Source organism: Motacilla alba, chromosome 1 (genome assembly GCF_015832195.1).
Source record: "Motacilla alba alba isolate MOTALB_02 chromosome 1, Motacilla_alba_V1.0_pri, whole genome shotgun sequence".
In the NCBI taxonomy this organism is placed as follows: Eukaryota; Metazoa; Chordata; class Aves; order Passeriformes; family Motacillidae; genus Motacilla; species Motacilla alba.
In genome coordinates, this window is record NC_052016.1 from 32,000,711 (window position 1) to 32,021,057 (window position 20,347).

The 20,347-nt window shown below is 49.1% G+C and overlaps 1 protein-coding gene across 5 annotated transcripts in view; it reads right to left on the reverse strand.

Moving 5' to 3' along the window:
• Nucleotides 1-8,590: 8,590 nt before the first annotated feature.
• Nucleotides 8,591-20,347, reverse strand: part of LOC119707283 (limbic system associated membrane protein) — a 998,862-nt gene continuing 987,105 nt past the window's right edge. For all 5 annotated transcript variants that reach the window (XM_038152399.1, XM_038152024.1, XM_038152213.1 and 2 more), the window contains one exon: nucleotides 8,591-15,974. In XM_038152399.1, the coding sequence (XP_038008327.1) occupies nucleotides 15,877-15,974 (98 nt within the window). In that variant the 3' untranslated portion in view covers nucleotides 8,591-15,876. The remainder of the gene's footprint in view (nucleotides 15,975-20,347) is intronic.

The following is a 20,347-nucleotide window of genomic DNA, read 5'->3' on the forward strand; positions in this document are numbered from 1 at the left end:
AACTAAGCTCCCGTAACATGTTCTGTCTGAAAGGCACTGATGCTGGAGCAGCATTTAAATTTATGTTCCCATAAAATATTTTTTCCATACAACACTTTTTTCATAAGCATGGGACAGATTGGAATCTGACATATTCAGCTGTTGCTGGATGAAGGGAAGAGCAGAAGTGACAGGAAATTTTTAGGAGAACTATATTAAACTCTGTGGAGGATTTTGATTTAGTAGTAAAAGTAAAATGAAATTTTAGCTGATATTCCATTATCCTGTTTGCAGTGCACTCTAATAGCATCTCCATTCATAAAACAGTTCAGCTCCTGTCCTTTGGTGTTGATCTATTTGTTTTGCTCTAGAGCGCTTTCCTACACACAATGAATCTGCCTTCCTGCATACTTATGCATACAGGAAAGCGACAACACCTTTCCAGGCTGCCAGCCTTGTATTTGTATGTTGGATCCTGAGACTGGATCTTCCCAACAGCACATTTCATATGGGTGATCCTCTGCAAATGTCTTTGTGAACATTTGGCCAGATGTATTTCTTCCCCACCTTCCGGACTAGTTGAGTGCACTGTGAGTAGATAGGCAATGAAAACAGAGAAAACACAAAAAGATGGGCTAGGAAAGGGTGGGGGCTGAGGCGGCAAACACATTTTCTGTTTCCACCTGACCACATCCTAGTGACCCATTACAAGTGCCTGACTTGCCTGGTTTGCAGAAATCACAGTATGCAGTCTCACCAGAGGGTTGCAACACCTCTCCCACTAAGCCTGGCTTGAACTGGAAATCTTTTGTTCTTTTTGGCTCTGCCCTCACTCACAGAATTCAGACTGTGCAGCTGACACCCAGGCAACAGTGAGGCATCTGTGGATACAAAAGCAGAGGTGCCATGTTCTCTTCACACTCATTCCTGAAAATTTCATCCCTTGTTTTTGGAATTTATAATAATGGGCCTCATTTTTTACTGATATTTTCTTAGGAACTCTGCAAGGTGAACACAAAGGACTATCAAATCCCAAAGGTCTCATTTTACCTCTACTTTCTGGTGGCATTATAGATAAATCACTCTTCAGAGTGGGTTCAGCCCTATTTGTCTCCCTTATCCATGCCCTTCCTATCAGATACTGAAACACCTCAGCCTCCTTCCCTGTCTCCCAGCTCCTGCAAGATGTGCAGCTGCTTGCAGGCAGCCTATCTCTACACTAGCGTTGAGTTACTAAGCAGTCGAGATAAAAGGTTCCCACCTTCATGAATAATCAATGTGGGCCAAATGGCTTGTGCTTGCTTGACAAACTCATGCATGAGAAACAGAAAGAGAAGAGACAAACACTAACCCAGCAAGGAAAATAACCACACCTTGTGCCAATAAAGGTGGGAAGGAGATTTAGAAAACAGAGAAGCAAGAGGACAAGAGTAGAGAAGAAGGGAGCTGAGCACCTGTCAAACACTTCTTTAGTCTTTATTTGCAAAGTATCTGGAGGCTGGCTTTGATTTGGTAATTTACTCATTAAAAGGAAGTTACTAAAGCAGCCTGGTACCTGCCAGTCACTGGGTGAGACTCATCCATTGCCCACGCCTCTGATGGGTTTGCCCATGGTCATTTGCTGGCATTGGAGGGATGTAGATGTACAACCAGCATCAGAGGGACCAGTGAGCCCAGCACCCACTGCAAACGCGGGGTGTGCACAGATCAATGACAGCCCAGACAGCCTTTCTCAAGGGCTGCCATGCAAAGGGCAGCTCAGCTATTTAGGGCTGCAAATTAAGTTTCTGAGGTAAGATTGTCATTTTAGAACAGAGGGACTTCAAGTTTCCAGCATAGATCTCACACCTCTCCTTTGCCTCTGTGACATGTGTCAAGCACAGAGGCCCATCATTATGTGACACAGGTGAATCCCTTCTGTTTGATGGGTTCTATGTCTAATAACTCTTCCATGGGAGAGGAGCTCACTGGCCAGCCCAGCAGACTCACTGGTGTTGGTACGTCAGTGCTGGTTTTCACCACATGGGTGCCTGGTCCTTAAAAAAGGTGTCTGTGCTGAGAATCAAAATTGCACAGTAATGACAGAGACCTTTTCACACGACAGAGATGATGGTGAGCACAAATAGTGTCCCTGTGCTCTTCCTCTTAGAGTGATCCACACACATTGGTAATGAGCATATAAGGCAAAAGACCCCAAACATTCGTGCCTGATTCACCATTGAGTAACCTCTCACTCCAAGCTGGTGCCAAACTTTCAAAGTGAGACTTAATCCAGGGCAGTGAGTCAAGTCTGGCACAGTTAGCTCAGAAGGTGTCAATAAGGACTTTAGGCAGGTACGAGTCTACCTTTGGTATGAATCCCTACCATTTGTAAGGACTGGACAGAAACTGCTGCCACAGTGAGAGTCCCAGGCTGTAGACTTTCCACTCCCTAAATTACTGCGTTGCCTCAACTGAACACAAGACCCTGGCCTGGCTATCAAGCCTTGTTCCTTGTTCACAGATGACCCTGGAGTCAGTACCAGATGCGGAAGGAGGCACAGGGCAGTGCATGGGCTCCCTCCTCATGACATGCACCTCTTCACACCCTTGACAAGCTTTTGTCTCTTAAGGAAAGAGCATAGAAGACTACCAAACAACCACATCTCACGGACTCAAAGCAAAAGAATGCAATGGCATTGCCAGTGCTTTGGAGATGAACAGAGTTCAGCAATTCATTTATTTAAATAGCTCAAGTGACTGAGGAAGGGGCCTGTTCCTTCTGGTATACAAGGAAAACCACCTCACACAGCCATTCTCCTTGTGTCCCAAGCCAAACCTCCCTGACCTTAGCTGTGATCAGACCATCCTAGTTTCTCAGGCTGCTGTGCGAAGCTGAACACAACAGATTTTGGCTACCAGAGTAGTGATCAGCTCCTGCTCCTGTTCACCTTCAATGCAGTAAAAAACTGCTGCAGACACAAATGTAAAAAGGTGGGAGGGAGGATAGCATCAAAGCAAATTCACACTCCTGCTCTGAATAACTGTTTTCGCAGCTTTAGTATTTATATAAGAGCAAGGGGGAATCACTAAAAGGGCATGAAGGGAGAGCTCCCAGAGTACAGACAGTGAGCAAGGGAGTGAATGAGAACACTGGACTCCATGGGAGACAAAGTTTCATTGCTATGGAATCAATCTTCTGAGCTTCTCTTTGCAATTTTGTCTCATTTGGTGCCTCTTGAAATGAGTTTCCATTTGTCTGTCTGGTGCTAATTTTCCCTCATTTGCCACATCAAAGCCATCATTAGAGGCACAAAGTGCCTCCAGTGCTTCCCCCGCCCCTCCTTTCTTCAGTCATTCTCGTTAATAGCTCTTGGTTTGTTAACTCAGCTATCACTCAGTGGCAATCAGATGCTGTTAGTCTGGTCGATCTGCCTCTGGATGCCCCATCCCTACTGTTCCCAAAGACACATTGCTGCCTGGGGTAGTGTCCTGGGACAGGGGCCAGAGAGGTGCTTTAGAGCACTTGCAAACTTTTATCTGCAAGTGTTTCAGCCCCTTGCAAGAGATGTTTGATATCTTCCTATATTTCCATTTCAATTAGTAATGGGGGTAACAAGTAGAAGAGGAAGGGTTTGGACAGCATTGAAAATGTCCACTGAGATTCTTGAGGTCTTTGCCCTCAAGCAGATTGAGGTTTGCTTGGAGTCAAGAGCTGGTTTCCAGCTGCCAGCTCACAGAGAGTGCTCACCTCAGCCCACAGGGAGTGGATCTGTCTCTGCAGCCAGCAGCACAAATCCTCACGACTTTTACACAGCCCTCTGGTCCTCGATGACTCCAAGACGTGCATCTCCCTAGGGAGATGCCCCACTATATCATCCTCAAGCAGACAGCAGCCCCAGACTGTGCTTGCACAGCCCGCTTGCTGCCGGGTCACTTGGCAGTGAAAGCCTGGGCTCTGGTGCCTGATCTGCCCCCCTAAGAGAGCACACACTGCACCTTGTGCTGGGTACAAGGGCTGTATCAGCTGCAGCCCCATCCTGCAGCATGGGAGGCTTGCTCTGATGCCTGTCAGCAGCTCTGCTGTGCCAACAGCTGCCCCAGAAAAGCCTCGAAGAAGAGCTCTGTGCCACCAGCAGCAAGAGCAGATTGTTCAAGAGCATGGCCCTGTGCTCATTCCCGCTGCGTGCTGCGGGTGGGAATGGCAGCAGCACTCCTGCTCTGCCACGAAATGAGAGGGACCAGCATGTAGCAGGGGCTGTCATCAGCAGCTGCCTCCAGCAATGAACCTCTGCACATCTTCACTGCTGTGCCGTGGGGAAGAGCTTTGATCAGAGGCAGGAGGCTGTGTGGAAGGTGCGCGAGGCTCTGTGGTGGGAGGAATTTCAGGCTGAATAAAGAACTGTCCACAGAAAGATGTGGAGAGCCCATCCCTCCCTTCACTAGACAGATGACCAACACACAGGCACAGGTGCTGGGAAAGGGCTTGTCTTGGCTCCGTTATGCAAACTGGTAAAGTCAGCAGCCAGTGAGACTTTTGGGAGAGGTTTTACATGGCTGGAAGTTCTTAGGCCACTCTACAATGGATGATGGACCCACAGGCAGGCAAGGCAGCCTTTATTTGAGCAGGCTTCCCAAACTACATTTCAAACAGGATGCATAGTCTTAGCTCAAGCTTGCCAGTGGCTCACGTGTGCTCTGGATGACTGCTCAGTGCCTGTTTCCCACAACTTGTGCCATCTGAAGCCACATCCAGACAACAATATATTCCCTACAGGAATACAGTGCCAGGACTGGGAGCCAAGTGCTCTGTGAGGGACTGAAGCTCTGCTGTATTCCTACACTTGTGTCTAATGCCTTGTGCATACTCACTGACCCTCTGTCTGTGTGGCATTCTCAAGGGGCTCAGATACAGGAGCGATTTCTCCATCTGGGAGGACTGGGTTGCAAAATGGGTTGCAAGCTAAGGAAACAGCCTGGGAGGCTGGGCTTCAAGAGATGGAAAACTCAAATTCACGTGCTGAGCTGGCAGAAGAAGGTGGGATCATCCACTTCTACCAGTGACTCCTACTGCTAGTACTGCATCCTGTCAACTCAGATCTAAGGGGACTGCAACCCTAGAATCCTGGACACAGACCTGAATAAAAGCATCAAGATCCAAAATGGGGCAGCAGCAGATCAATACTGAGGTGTGATTGCCAAACCAAGCCTTGCTGCCCTCCAGCCCTGTAAAAAATTTTGGAGTAGCTTTCTACTAGCAGAGTAACATTATTCCTGGTTAGCAGTTTGTAATAATTTGTAATATTATTATTTGTAATATTTTAAAAGATCTAAAATCAGATTTATTGTCAAGTTTATTGGAATGTGTGACAATTCTATTATGCATTTCATTAGCCTTCCTCTTTGTGATAATGGTTCAAACATTCATTCCTCTAGTTTCCTGGTCAATGCATCATTTTTAAGCTGAACTGGGAAGGTGACACTTTTGAAGAGGAAGCAGTAAATGTTCTACAAAACATATACTCTGAAAGTATTAAATATCAGAAAGCAATGTGTAAAGCTCATAGTCTCCAATGTGTTCTCAAGTTTTTACAGATACCACACCTGCCATCTGTGGAGAGGGTTCATAACACAGACAACAGACCAATAAAAAGGTGTTAGGTACAGATACTTCCTGGAAATCAATGCAGTTTCCAGCTCTCGGATGAAAGCTCAACTTGCTCTCAGTCAGTTTGCAGATGACACTAAGTAGGGCAGTGTTGGTCTGCTGGAGAGGAGGAAGCTCTGCAGAGAAATTCTGGTCAGGCTGGATTGATGGGCTGAGACCAACAGCATGAGATTCAGTGAGGCAAAGTTCTGAGTCGTGCCTTTGAGTCACAACAAATGCAGTGAAACTGGACTGGGGGAAGAGTGGCTGGAAAGCTGTCCCACAGAGAAGGACCTGGGGGTGCTGGTTGACAGTGGCTGAACATGAGCCAGCTTGTTTCTCTATGGCCACGAAGGCCAAGGGCATCCTGGCCTTTGTCAGCAATAGTGTGGCCATCAGGACCAGGGCAGTGATTGTCCCCCTGTACTTGGCACTGGTGAGGCTGCACCTTAAGTTCTGGAGTTTTATCCATAGCAGTTTATCTCTATAAATCTGGCTCTTTGCCCATTTTGACAATGCCTGCTTTGGATAGAAAATGCCAGTCTTGGCTGAATTGCAAGATATTTTTATGTACGCACATTTTCCCATAGCCTTTGAGTACCATAACCCTTAACAAATTTCCAAGTGCAATTTAGCAGTGCTTGAACATAGTTCAAGTTCCTCCATGAGGAAAGATGAAGAGCACAGTCCTCAGAACATCTCATCACTTCTCTTACTCTTCTGGAAATTTTGAGTTATGGTAAATGCTAAGAATTCAGATCCTCATTTACCGGTAGGTCTGCATCACTGCTGATAATTTCCTGTGTACATTTTGCAGGGAGAATGGGGTACATCTAATAATTGCTCTTACAGATACAAAAAGCTCTTCATGGTGGTAAAAGCAGGAATTAATGTTAATGAGTCTGCTGTTAGCAAGGAATACTATTGGTGTTTCGCCTCACCAAATGCAAAGCTTGTTTGTTAAGCAGATGCCAGTGTTAACAGCCAAATTCTCTTCCCATGGATAACTTAGTGTTAGTTAAATGTACCATTAAAAATAACCATTTAAAATGTTAATGAAAAGAGGAGTTGTTCTTGCCAGGGTTTATCTTGTCTTTTTAGCCTCAGCTTTAAGGTGCTGGAGGTTAAAAGGCAAAGGCAGCTTTTTCAGGTGTGTTCAGGGCACACACACGGAGGTGAAGACCTGGTAGTGCTGTTGTCATTCGTTTATAGCACCACAAACCTAGCCTGTTTCCACCTCAGTGACCAGCCAGTAAAGCTCAGTACCGACCTTAATATACACAGAGCACAGAGGTACTCCCTGCCCTGGCACTCTCCCCACCAGCTCTGCTGTGATCCTCCATGCTGCACTTCCTGGCTCTCCCAGCACCATGTAAGGGAACAATGGTGATGGCAGAAGGTTCATAACCCATCGCTTCTCTTCAGTCTCAAATAGTAAAGGTGTGGTAAGTGCTACGCATGTTCACCATCCTGCTTGCACCTCGTGCTCAGTGAGGTATCTCTGCTCAGCCCACTGTTTGTGCTGAGCTTTTGACAGCTCTGGTTTTATTTAAATTCATACAATTTAAGAAAAGTCTGTACTCTACTGGAAACCAGGCTTATGCTGTTCTATGTGTTATGTTCCAGAAACAAAATTAGCTATAACTTTTCACAGAAAATACCCCTGCTTTGTATGCAAGTCTCAAGTCTCTGCCCCAATGGACTGTAAATAGGCAACAGGAGAGACAGTGGAAGGTGACACAGAGGCAGTGAAGGCATAGGTGTGCGCAGAGCAGACCCAGAAATAAGAAGCCTTGGTTTTTCATGCTCCAGCAGTGAGTGAGGATGAGACCAACTCTCTTTCAGAGCTGCAGCCAGGCTCTCCTGCAGCCCAGGCTGAGCCTGGCCATGTGTAGCCTTGTGCTGCTGCCCTGGTGTTGGGTGCAGGCACATGCTGCCCTGTGCAGTAGCACAGTTTGGTGTGTCCTTGGGGGCTACCAGGAAATAGACATTCTTCCACTGGGAAAAGGACAGTGATGCCAGGCTGTGACAGTTGGGTGGCATTTACATGACACATCCCTATTATAGTAATTTGTCTGTAGATGTCCTGGGTTGTCCAACCCTCACATTAAAATTGCCCTGGTGCTGCTTTCTCCTTTGACCAGATTTTTTCTGCTTCTTGGTTTCTCCACCCCTTTGGCTGTGTTTGCTTGTGAACTTGCCCAGGCTACTCTGCTGCCCTCTTCCTCTGGCTCTCTTCTTACCTTTTCCTTTCATGCCTGCTTGTGACCATGGCACAAGACTCCTGCCCCTCTTCCCCTTGTCGTGGCAGCTCTCATTCCAAGCCCCGTGCCCTCTCCATTCCCCTGCTTCCCCACTCCCTCCTTGTCATAAAACTTGGCCTCTCCAGTGCTACATCTTGCTGTTTTCTGGCCAGCAGTTCCTGCTTCCTTCCCCACCACTCCCCTTCTTTCTCTCCACCATTTCCACCATCATGCTCTGTCTTTTGGTGCTCCTGTCCTGTGCTCACCTAAGCAGCTCAGCCTCAGCTCATTTCTTCCATCAGCTTCCTTGTTCTTCCCCTCCTGGGACTGCAGCCTCAATCCCAACCTCTATCTGTGCACACATAAAATCATGCAATTTAACTAACTAAAAAAAACCCCAAACCAAACAAGAAGCTGAAGGCAAGTGCACTGCAGTTTTGTCTATGACATCTCCTCCTGGCAGCCCCATGTCACATCTATATCCAGCCAGCCTGCTCTCTTCATTGTCAGGCACTTCACTGAAGGGGTCAGACTGCTTGTGGTGAAACAACACCCTCAGTCCCAAGCCACTGGCCCCTGCCCCACTTGCATCCCTGGACCTCCTTGCCCTTCCAAGGAAGGTAAGGAAAGGGGTATCTTGGCCCACATTCCCCCTGTGGGCTGGAAAGTCATCACTAGACATGATCAGAGAGGAGACAAGCCAGAGTATGCAAGGAAGGGAGGGGAAATGAAGAAACATTACTTCCTTTTCATGTTTATTTAATTTTTGTATTTTTTTGTATTTTTTTTAAGATCACAGAAGAGCAGAGCATTCATACATGTAAAGAAACAGAAACGAGATAACAGAAGTTAAATACATTGAGAAAAGAAAAAATAAAAAGCTTTTTTTTTTTTATTCCATCACTGGGTTTTGTTCATTTATTTGTTGGGTTGTTTAATTTTTTGATTGGTTCTTTTACACACACACTTGCGTTTTTAAAATTTTCTTTCACAGAGCTAGTTTCAAAACCAAAACAATGGCAAAAAATAAAATGGCCATTTTCTCGTTTCATTAAAGAGAAGTTCAGCTCATGTCTACAGTGCTGGGGAAAAATATATATAAAGATATAGATATATATATATATTTATATGTATATAACACTGTTAATGAGGAGAGTTCTAACCACCCCACTGTGTAGCAAGAAGAAGGGACTGGACTTCATTCTCAAGGCCTAGAGGATAAATCTTGGCTCCAGCTGGGAAGGTTGAATGATTTTGGGAGGTGGCACTGTGGAGGCAAGTTTCTGCTCTGTGCCCCCTCCTCCCTTTCATGGCACACACGTGTGCTCCTGCAGGCACAGGCACAGGCATGCCCATGCCTTCTCCTTGCTCTTCAGGAGGTCATAATGTAGGTGTGTGTAACAGACAGAGCCACGGTCAGCAGCAGGTGCCTGAGCGCCTGCCTGGGTGTGCGTGATGGAGGGTGTGGGGAAGGAGAGCACCCCAGGAGCACTCCTGTAGCATGTGTGCCGTGGAGCTGGCGGGCGTGTGCGTATGAGCCTGTGTGTGGCCGAATGGGGAGCAAATGTCACAATTCTGGAGAAGGACAGCCCCACCTGGGACGTGCTCTCCCCACTGGCTGGCTCCTAGGTAGGCCTTGCTCCTCGTCTCCACCCATGACCCCTCTGTTACGTACAGAAACATCCACACGCCTTTCCTCAGGACACGGCTGGAGCCACCGTGGTGCCACACTGCTTTACTCACTGAGGCCCATTTTGGTGCATGGTGAGCATGCCCCGGGAGGCCAGGAGGGAGCTCCTTATGCACCATGAGGACAGGCAGGGAAAGAAGGGCCCACCTGGGCTGCAATTTCTGCCCCTTCCCCAGTTGCGCTGCCCAAGAAGCCCTGCTGCTCATGCAGCCCCCACCACCTGTGCTGCAGTCATGTCCCCCTGTCACTGCCCCCTCCTTCTCTACTTCTACAAGGCTTGCAGGGCCATCTGAGTTGCTGTGGCACCAGCTAACCCAAGCCTGCAGTAAATGCCTGCCTGGGCTAATTAGGAGAGCTGCTCCTCTTGCCCGAGTCCTGCCTTGGAGATCTCCTTGCCTCACTCTATCACCTTGACCCACAGAGGTACAGAGGACCATACCGACGTGCTCTCACCAAGATGAGTTCTGCTCCCTGTTACAGCAAGTGAACCAACCAGCAAGCACCATATGTTGCCCTAATGGAGGCCAACCATTAGGCAAAATTCTGAGGGCTGTGGGAGCTGCCCGATCACTGTTCTAGCAAGTTACAAGAAGGAAAAGTGAAAGATTTTAGTGGTGCGACACAACTCTTAGTCAGCAGTCATGCAATTAAAAAAAATCATCTTCTGGGCATCCCACTGGAAATGAAGCCACTCTAAGATTAGCATTGAGAGGCCATGGTCTCCTCGCTGGTGAACCTGAGAGTTCTGCGCATGGATGATGGACAGCACTCATCCCTACCCTTTTCCACCGGCATCACAGCTTGGAAATTACCATCCAGCTTCTCCATCACTTCCCTGCCTCAAGTTTTGCTCTTCCCATAAGATAGTTTGCTCCCAGCATCCCTAACTCAAGAAGTTTTGTGTCCTTGAGTCAGAGAAGCAGTAAGATTGTGCACCATTAGTGGGGGGAGAGAGAGAGGGAGAGAGAGAGAGAGAGAGAGAGAGAGAGAGAGAGAGAGAGATAGAGAGAGAGAGAGAGAGATAGAGAGAGAACTGCTCACCCCCCTGGCACCTCCTCTGTCATACTGTCTTGGTCAGCCCCCCATGTTAGTTGCTACATCACATCAAGCACCATGATGATTTGGGCTGCAGGTCAGTCTGCTTGGAGGAGAGGAAGCAGAGGTGTGAGGGGTTGGGAGGAGAAGAGGTGTTTCCCTGTGCCCGTAGATTCCCTCACCAGGGAAGGGCAAAGTGATGAAACACTACACAAAAACTGAGCTGAAATATCATCTGCTGGTGGGTCTGTGAAGGATTCTAGCATAACTCCTCCGACTTTCCAAATTGTCTTGTTTCATCAGGGCTTTCTGCTGCTCCCCCACATTCCTTCCAGATGTGTAGCTTCTACTCAGCCTGGAGACCACATGGCTTTTGATGGTGGTTTTGTCCATGCTGTGTACTTGGACTTTCAGAATGGTGTTGCTCAGACAGGTGGCCTGGGGGCATGGTCTGGATGCACCTGGAACTAAGAAGAGCTGGTGGGGCTTGGATGTTCTTTGACCAAAAGTGGGTCAAGCAGCAGTGCACGAGCGATCTGTCCAAGTGGTGAACAGTCAGTGGTGTGAGAAAGATGTGCAGACAAAGACTAACTCTTGACACAATGCATGTCACCAATGAGATCTCCATGAATGGCACATTCACATGCACTCGGGGTTAGCATGGGGCGACACAACTTCACTGGTGAAGAAAGCGGATATGGGGGGGGAGGAGAGGGTGCATCACTGAGCAACGAGCTCTCGAGTGTGGGGCTGCAAACAAACAGAAATGAACACAACTGCCAAGATACAGGTGTCGGCCGGCTGGAGCATCCCACATTGCCCTTCCCAGCCGTTCAGAGACAGGTGTTTGCTTCGTTTTCCATCTGACCAGGCACACACTCCAAGCAACATGCTACAATCATGCATGGAGTTCATGTGGCTTGGGGTGGCTGCATTTCCCCTGCCCAGTTCCTTTCAGAAAGACTTGCCTTCACCCCTCCTCTCGGTCATCCGAAAAGGGTTAGAAATCTGCTAGCAATTATGGGGCCATATATGAAATCTAAGTTTTTGTTCCTCTGCTTTGACATTACCAGACATCTCTTGTAACTCTTGTAATATTTACAAACCAGTAGAAGAAATACTTTTTTTTTTCCTATTTTGTTCATATCTTTTTATAACACTAAATGTTAAATCTCCATCAATCAAACACAATTACACTGACAAGCTCAAGGAACTGGTGTCCCATTCCAAACATCCACCTTCCCTGGTCCCCAACCAGCTGAGAGGCAGCAGGAAGCAAGAACACAGCTTTTTGGGAGGTGATGGGAAAGATAGCAATGCAAATGGCGAAGAGATGATTAGGAGAAGGACTTTCAGAGAGAAGGGCCTGAGACACAAGAAAAGCCTTTGCAACATCTCCATCAGAGGATGGAGGGGAGAAAGAATGGGAAAATCATTAGACCTTGCCTGTGTTTCCTATATTTATCTGGGCTCACCTCTCAACAGGTGCTTTGAGCAGTCCCTCAAAGTTCAGGAGAGCTTGAGTTCAGCTTGAATTCAGGAGAAACAGGGGGATTTTTACAGCACCCTGTGAGGCATACTGCAGCTCAAAGGATTAGACTCTTGGAGAAAATCAAGCTCCAACCTACCCACAATTTCCCTAGGAACAGACATTGCCAGGAGAAGGGTTCCCAGCACTTCTACAGACAACAGGCATACTTGGTGTTGGTGGCTTTTCTCAGAAAGGTCTGCAATTCACTGGCTTTCACCCTGTTCCACAGTCATGCAACAGAGGCAAAGATCTGTCCAGGACCTGCAGGAAAGACCAGATCCTAGCACTGGGGCTGGGACCATTTCCCCCACTAATGGGCAGATGGCTTCAAAAAACTGATGCCCTGCTTTTAGTGAGATATCTCTCTTTTAACCATTTGCCTCGACATCTATAAAAACATCCTTTCAAAACTCCTTTGAACCACAACAGACGTGAGATAATGAGGTGTTGGGACTCGATGACCGCCACTACACCGTACGAGTCTGATGTGCGTGACCCCACTGCCTAGGAGTGACCCCATGGTGACAAAAACACATGCAGAGAACACATGGGACAGGTGCTACCATAGCAATCGGGTTGACATCAAAGAACCTAAAGTGGGCTTGATTCAGCCCTTAGGAGCAGCCTGTCACAGCAAGATATTGCAGGCTGCCCACCTTTTCAACAAATAAATCCTGGCATAGGTACAGCCCTGAGAAAGAGCACTGTGGTGTTTTCCTTCGTGCCGGTGTGCAGGAAAGGGTGCAGCTCCCAGACCTGGCTTCTAGGACCAGGATCAGCTCATGGCTGTACCAGGGGAAAGAGGAGGCCTGCTGCAGTAGAAAATCTGGACTTGTTACTAAGACTCTGAATTAGATGGCCCTCCTGAAGGTTAGGCACGAGGACTGGGATGTCTGAATGCTGAAGGATGCAGGGCATTTTTTTTTGTCGGCTGACACACACCAGTGTCCAAAGGAAATGCCCAAGTCCCATCAATGACTGCCCTATTTTGGAGGAAGGGAGCCATCCCTGGATGCCTTGGGTGGATTTCAAGCACTGGTTGCCCACTTGCAACTTGCATCCTCTCCCAGGTATGGCTTTGGGGTCTGGAGGAGCATAAATTACCACCATCCAATCCCACAGCAGCTCCTGCAGTGCTCAAACTTCAGCTTCTCATGTGTCTCTTCAATAAATTTCCTTGCACTTCTGGCTGCCTGGGAGGAGCCCTTGACTGCCTGCTTAATTGCATGCCTGCTGCTTCTTGGAACAGCTGAGCTCAGCAGCGCTGGCAGTGCTGCAATGCAAGGCAGAAGCCTCACCAGACTGTGCCCCACCTACACAAAGGTGGGGATGGGCTCACAGGCAGCAATTCCCACTTTCTTTCCTGTCAGGGGACACCTGGCGGGTATCCCCTCCTGCACACTGCAAGGCCAAGCTGTTTCCCCCTTGCCTGCATGTGAGCACAGCTGGTACTGCCACTGCCCTGGTGCCCAGGGCAAACACAGAGGAGCAAACTGGCTGCTGCTTGAAAGCTGAGTGGCTGAGCACCTGTAAAACACTGTACTGTCGTGGGATGGTCACTTGACTTCACTGGGCTAAATCAAGCTCTCCCCTGCCCATCCCTCTCTCCAAAAAAGGCCTACCTGATAAGACCTGTGTTTTATCAACTTTGCTGCTGGTGGGTACTATGACTTGTGATGTGCCAGGGGACACAGGAGTCTTCTTCTCCCCACTGCCCCCACCCACACACAGGCACTACAGCCCCTGCTCACTCCGGCTTTTGCAGCAGACCTTGTGCTGGTCTGCACCACCTAGCATTTTCTCAGTCCTGTTTCTCACAGCTTTTTCTTGCCTCCTCATTTGGGAACCACTAAAGCCTCTCTTGTTGGCACCTCTGTATGTGATTCTGCCACATGGGAAGTGTGGGGCACTCTCCAAACAAACCAGCACCCTTGAGATAAGAGAAGAGCAGGGGAAATTGTACTGCCCACTCCTTCACTGCATCATTTTAAGCTCCTTCTTTGTAAGCCCAGGATTTTGGACCTGACATTTGTTTTATTTCTTACATTCACAGATCCTGGACATTTTCTGACCCAATTTCTTTCAAATGTGGAATTTGCAGTGCATTTTGTAATAGCAGTGATATACAGCACACACACACACGCACGCACACACTCACCCTTACACAGCCTACATTTCCTTTTATACTGGGGAGGACAGTAAGAACAAAACCAACAAAGCAACAGAAAAGGGTATTGGCTCTATTTTTGCATGTCTACCAAAATCATTTGGAATGACCAGATTGTGGTTTTCATGTTGAGGTATCATTCCTATGCACACTGTATCTAAAAGGAATGGCTGCTTGGTGACGTCCAAGGTCTCTTCACTCACATCCCACCGGCCCAGCCTCCCATCCCCAGGAGGAATTGTGACTGCACTCTTCAGTCCATAGTGTTGTAGGCCAGTCCTGGTTTCTTCTGCTTGCTTGGATAATTGCACATGATTGCACACCCCCATGCACGTGTGCAAGCACTCATGCATAGCAAGAGCTGCTACGCTGGTACTTGGGGGCTAAGAGCCAAACAGGCTGGAAGTAGGAGAGGAGAAAAAGCCCAGACAACAGTGCAGACTGACTCTTGCAAGCAAGGTGGCCAGAAGACAAAAAGCTGGTGAGGACACAGGAGAGGGGACACAATGTGAACCTGTTTTGCAGCTGCCCCTCTCTCCTCATCCCTCTTCTCTGCCTAAGTGATCTCTCTGCATCTTGTCTCACACTAGGACATTATCTACAACAGGATGAGCATATGTACACATGGACTGGTCATTTTGCATGCTTAGAGAGAGCAAGAGAAAGAGAGAAAGAGGGAAGACGGAGCAAGAGCCACACATGCATGCACACACGCACACAGGCATACACAGGAGAAAGAGAAAGACACCTGGTTGAAGTGGGGGGAGGGGAGGAAGAGGATTTTAAAAGGAAAAAAAAAATAGGCTTTCAGTAGAGTTGACACAGCTTTAAATTAGGCCTGTGGGGGTGATGTTGCATGAAGGAGGGGACAGGAAAAAGGTGTTTAGCAAGGGCTAGGTGCACATGAGCGCAGGGTGAAGTGAAGAGAGGAAGGGGTTCTTCACCGGACACCAGTGTGCAGAGAGCTTCAGGTGACGTGCTCTGGTTTGTGGCTGCTATTTTTTTTCTTTTATCTCTTTTTTTTTTTTTTTTTTTAAATTTGTTTTTAAAAGTATGAACTGGCTGAGCATTAGCTCACAAAATGACCCAGGGCATCCAAAAAGTTTAATGGCTATAGACACCGAAGCAAAGACCTCTTTCTGCAAAAGAAAGAAAGAGGAGGAAGGAAGGAAAGTGAGGGAGTATGGAAAAGAGGAAGGAGGAGAGAAAAGAAAAGGGATCTTCTTTTTGATTGGCTTTGCAGGTTTTGTTGGATTGTTTACATTGCAGCATCCTCTGGCAACACAATCCTTGCTGGTGCCCCGTTCTCTTTCTTGCTTCGTGTTGCCTCCTAGGCAGTCGATGACTTGAGAGCCGGCTTTTCAGGTTTTGGATTAAATGTTGCTGAGTCTTCTTTGCTGTAATTTTTCCTCTCCCCCCTCTTCGCTCCTGAACACACAAAAGTTGTGAAAGAAACAGTCGTCTCTCTCTCTCCCCCCCTCTTTTTTCTCTCTCCCCTCTCTTCGCTCTGTCTCCTGTATAACGCATTTTGTTTTGTGTGTTGTTGCTGTTGTTGTGTTGTTTTTTTAATTATTATTAATATTATTATTTTAATTCTGATTTGTATTAACATTTGCTGAGTAGGCAGAGAAGGGATGCTGCCAGAAGCCACAGTGGGACGGCCAAACTCATGGAGCCGTTGTCTACTCTCCCTGTGCCGGGTCCTGCAGGGTGTGAGAAGGGAGAGAAAAGAAGACAAGATTATACGAGGCTGAGTGAGATGGAGGTGACACAGGAACACAGCGCTTCAGTCCCAGGCTGCACCTGCAGTGGTGGGTTTGGGCTGCAGGGCACAGCCGCCTTCCCACCTTGGTGAACCTCCGTCCAGCCCAGCAACAGGCTGCTGCCTGCCAGCTCATCAGCATTCTCCTTCCCTCAGCCCAACACTCCAATGGCATGTGGCTCTCCCTAAACAACACCCACACTGGAGGAACAGGACCTGAAGCAAGTGGGAAGGCTAAACCCTGGCTGCTGGCCACCTCCCAGCCCTTGCTGTGCCTCCAGCTGGAAGCTGCTGGCCTTTCAGTGCAGGGATATGGTTCACCCCTTTGCAGATGCAGCCCCTGGTCACCACCTCCACACCTGTCCACTCCGCCGCCTTCGCAGTGGTGGCCCTGAGATGCCGGGACTCGTAATTCTGCACCTGTGGCCAGTACCTGTCTGCAGGCAGACAGCAGCTCCACAGGAGCTGATTCATCGCTGTGATCCGATCAATAAAACATGGGCCCAACCAGCAGACACCTCCCCTCCCTCCCAGGGCTGCACCATTATGATTTGTTTCTGAATCGGGGTGGAGGAAGGCTTTGCTGTGGCACTTACAGCCCTGCAGCACGACCTATGGGGTGAGGGTGCAGTGTATACCAGGGAGGTTGATTTTTCATGAGAGTGGGAAATGAAGTTGCATGTGTGCACATCCGCAGGCTCCGTCAGAGGGGGCAGGGAGGAGCGTGCTGCTGCAGCAACAAATAATGCAGCCTCGCTCTGGGAATATTAAGCACTAACACCCCTGACATCTTCTCATTCATCCTCTCATTTATGGGTTCCCTTTTCTGCATGGCTTTAACAGCAGTGATGCTGTTTTAAAATCACCCTGCAATCCTAAGCCTTGGCAGCCTTTTCTTTATAACTGGTCAGGGAGGTGCGCGTGGCTGTGGGTCTGTAAATGCAGGCTCACCATGTGTATGTGCACACAAAGTGCTCTTGTATGTATGCATGCACACACACGTACGTGTACATTTATACGTATATGTGCCTGTAAGGTGCTGGAGTGTGGAGATGGAGATGAGGTTTTATGTTGGAACTGATCCTGCTGTGGAAGAAAGAAGTCGTGCTTGCTACCAAGAAAAGCTGTTTCTGATGGCAGAGGGGAGCAAAAAAGAAAATATTTAAAAAGGCCCTGTTCAGGAGAGTTCCATGAGACTGAAGTACAACTGCTCCCTCACAACCTGCAGAGGTGAAGAGCCCTGCTCTCCTGGGTGGAGCAAAGGGGCCACAGGCTTGCTCAGAAGCACAGTCAGTATTAAACTCAAGCTGATGACTAAAAGGGAGCAGATCCAAGAGGGATGTCTCTAGAATCCCTCAAATTCTGTTGCACTTTCATTTGTCTGATTTCTTCCTAAGGTATCTGACTAGAGTAGCTGTTTGTGCCCCAGTTCTATTCTTTCATTATTAAGTCAGTATGTGCTGATTTGTGTGGAAAATTTATGTACCATCTATGTTTTTTTTTTTTTTCAGCTAGTCCCTGTGCAACTATTGTGGCTTGTCACACAAATCCTACAACACTGGGTTTTTTACTCCTTTTATTTCCTCCCCTAAACTCAGGAACAAGTTTCAGTTCAGCTGCTACCGCTACCTCACCTACGTTTCAGAAAAAGCATCTCTCGCAGTCAAGTAATGGTGTGGAAGCTGTTTGGGACCTTTTGCATCCCCTTTTGGCACAAAACATGACTCCTCTGGCCCAGCAAATAAACAAGAGCACACCAGGCAGGGTGTGTTGCCCACAAAAAAATTTCAGCCACCACATTTTTACTATCTGGCTTAAATACTATTTGTTTTAACACATACAAGGACATGTACGTAACATACTCGTGACAACCATTCCTTCTCTGTGCCACTTTTCTAGGGTGTCCTTGCAACCAGAGCAAGGACATTTGCACCCATGGTGGCAAGCACTGTACACCCAGCACAGCAGAGGCAAGGGGACAGTTGGCCTTGGCTGGGTACTGCTGCCTTAATGCATCTAAATGCATGGATCAGAGTTCGTGAGCTTGGTTTGGACTGGGGGCAGAGGCATGGCATGGTAGTAGTGTGGTGAAGAGATGAGCCTCTGCAATGTCTAGGTGTAAGAGAGGACACACAAAGACATGTGGTGTGATGGAGGACTTGGGAGAGGGTCACACCAGCTTCTGTTCTGCTCGAGCTTGTGTGTCTAAGTTTGAGGGCATCTGAAAAGCCAAAACTCCCATCTCCAGAGATGAAAAATAATACATGTTCTCGTGGCTCCCTGAGTGTCCCAGTCAGATGGCGGAGCTGGCTGCAGAAATTTCTCCAGGCACAGTCCTGCTCATCTTCTGTGCCACACCGCAGGCTAACACCAGCAGCTGTTCTCACCAGCAGGTGTTGGGCACTGTGTTAGGCTGACTGAGAGCACTGGGATCCAGTGTGGCCTCCACACATAACCCTGGGGGCCACATGGAATCTCTGGGTTTTACAGCACAGCTAGCTAAAGTACATGCTGTGGGTGCTACATTTACTGTCACAAGTACGGTAAAAATATGGGAAGGTTATAATTCTCTCACGAAATAATGTTTTGGGGGACAACAGCTGCTCAAGTGTAATAAGAAAGAAAGCAAAAAGTACTGGAAGAAAGTAAAATGCTTGTCTTTGAGATTTTCTGCAGGAAATAGCATCTGTTTTCAATTCATTCTATCACTGTCACCCTCCCTTTCCAGGCACACCTCAGGCTGTGCCAGCCCATGTTTGCATTATGACTTCTCCATATGCGTGCACCAGCAGCTGCTGCTGTGTGCTGTGCACGCCACTGCCGTGGGCACTGAGGCACCCACACGGCCACGGGTGAGCGCCCACGCTGGAGGGACAGTGGCAGCCCCCACAGCGGCTATGGTGTGCTGCAGAACCCGCACACCTGAATGCACACCCCCCACCTGCACTCCCCTAGCGCGCCCACCTTGCTGCACGGCGGGACGTACACATGTGGACAGGCACGCGTGGGCACAGCTCCCCCAGGTGTGCAGCCTCCGAGCGCACAGACCCCCCCACAAGCCCCCATCCCTGCAGCCCCCAGCGCACAGGCCCCTCGCAAACTCCTCGCCCTGTAGCCCCCTCGCCATCCCCACACATCCCCTCGCCATCCCGCTCCCGCAGCCGCCGTGTCACATCCCCTCGCCATCCCGCTCCCGTAGCCGCCGTGTCACATCCCCTCGCCATCCCGCTCCCGCAGCCGCCGTGTCACATCCCCTCGCCATCCCGCTCCCGTAGCCGCCGTGTCACATCCCCTCGCCATCCCGCTCCCGTAGCCGCCGTGTCACATCCCCTCGCCATCCCGCTCCCGCAGCCGCCGTGTCACATCCCCTCGCCATCCCGCTCCCGTAGCCGCCGTGTCACATCCCCTCGCCATCCCGCTCCCGCAGCCGCCGTGTCACATCCCCTCGCCATCCCGCTCCCGCAGCCGCCGTGTCACATCCCCTCGCCATCCCGCTCCCGCAGCAGCAGCAGCGGGCCAGCCCGCGGTCTCTGGCGCCCTCTGGCGGCGGCCGCGCGGAGCCGCCCCCGCGGGTGGAGCCGGGCAGAAAGCGCCCCCTGAAAGACCCCCGGCTGCCCAGCCCTGCTCCCTCCCCGCTGGCACCGAGAGCTTCGGGGCTGTCCCTGCGGTCTCCCGCTTCAGTGACCTTGAGCCTGTGCTCTGGGAATTTGCTACAATTTCCCGGGCTATTCATCCCCCCCGCGTCACCCCGGCAATTGGGCAGCGCTGTCAAGTCCGTGACCACGCAACAGCTTTGAAAGGGAGGAAATTGGATTTCTGATGCTGATGAGCTAATATGAATATCTGGCAGAATTTCACAGCCAAACCCCTAAGGCGCCCCAGACCCTAAATGCTGACCGAGTCCCATCCCATTAAGCAAATCAAGAAGGGGCAGACTGAAAGCTGTCAAGGGCAGAACAACTGCACTGCTCTTCCTTTCTCCAAATGTGAGACATTTGCACACCTGATGCAGAGGCAGCTGGAGCCCTGCCATGGTGCCTGATTGTGCTGCAACGCAAGCGCATGGGACACTGTATCCTGTGTTTCCAAGGCTTTATTGGTGCCACATGTTCAGCCTGGGTGATCTGCATTGGTGCCATGCCACAAGGTAGCCTTGGCCAACATGTAGAGAGATGTAGTTCTCACATGGCTGAAGGGGACCATGTGCAGCCCCCATCCCACCCCTGTCCCCAAGACAGTGTAAGCCTAGCTGCATCCTTAAATTTAGCGATGGAGAAAAACAGCCATGCCGCAGTGATGCCTCACTGCCTCACT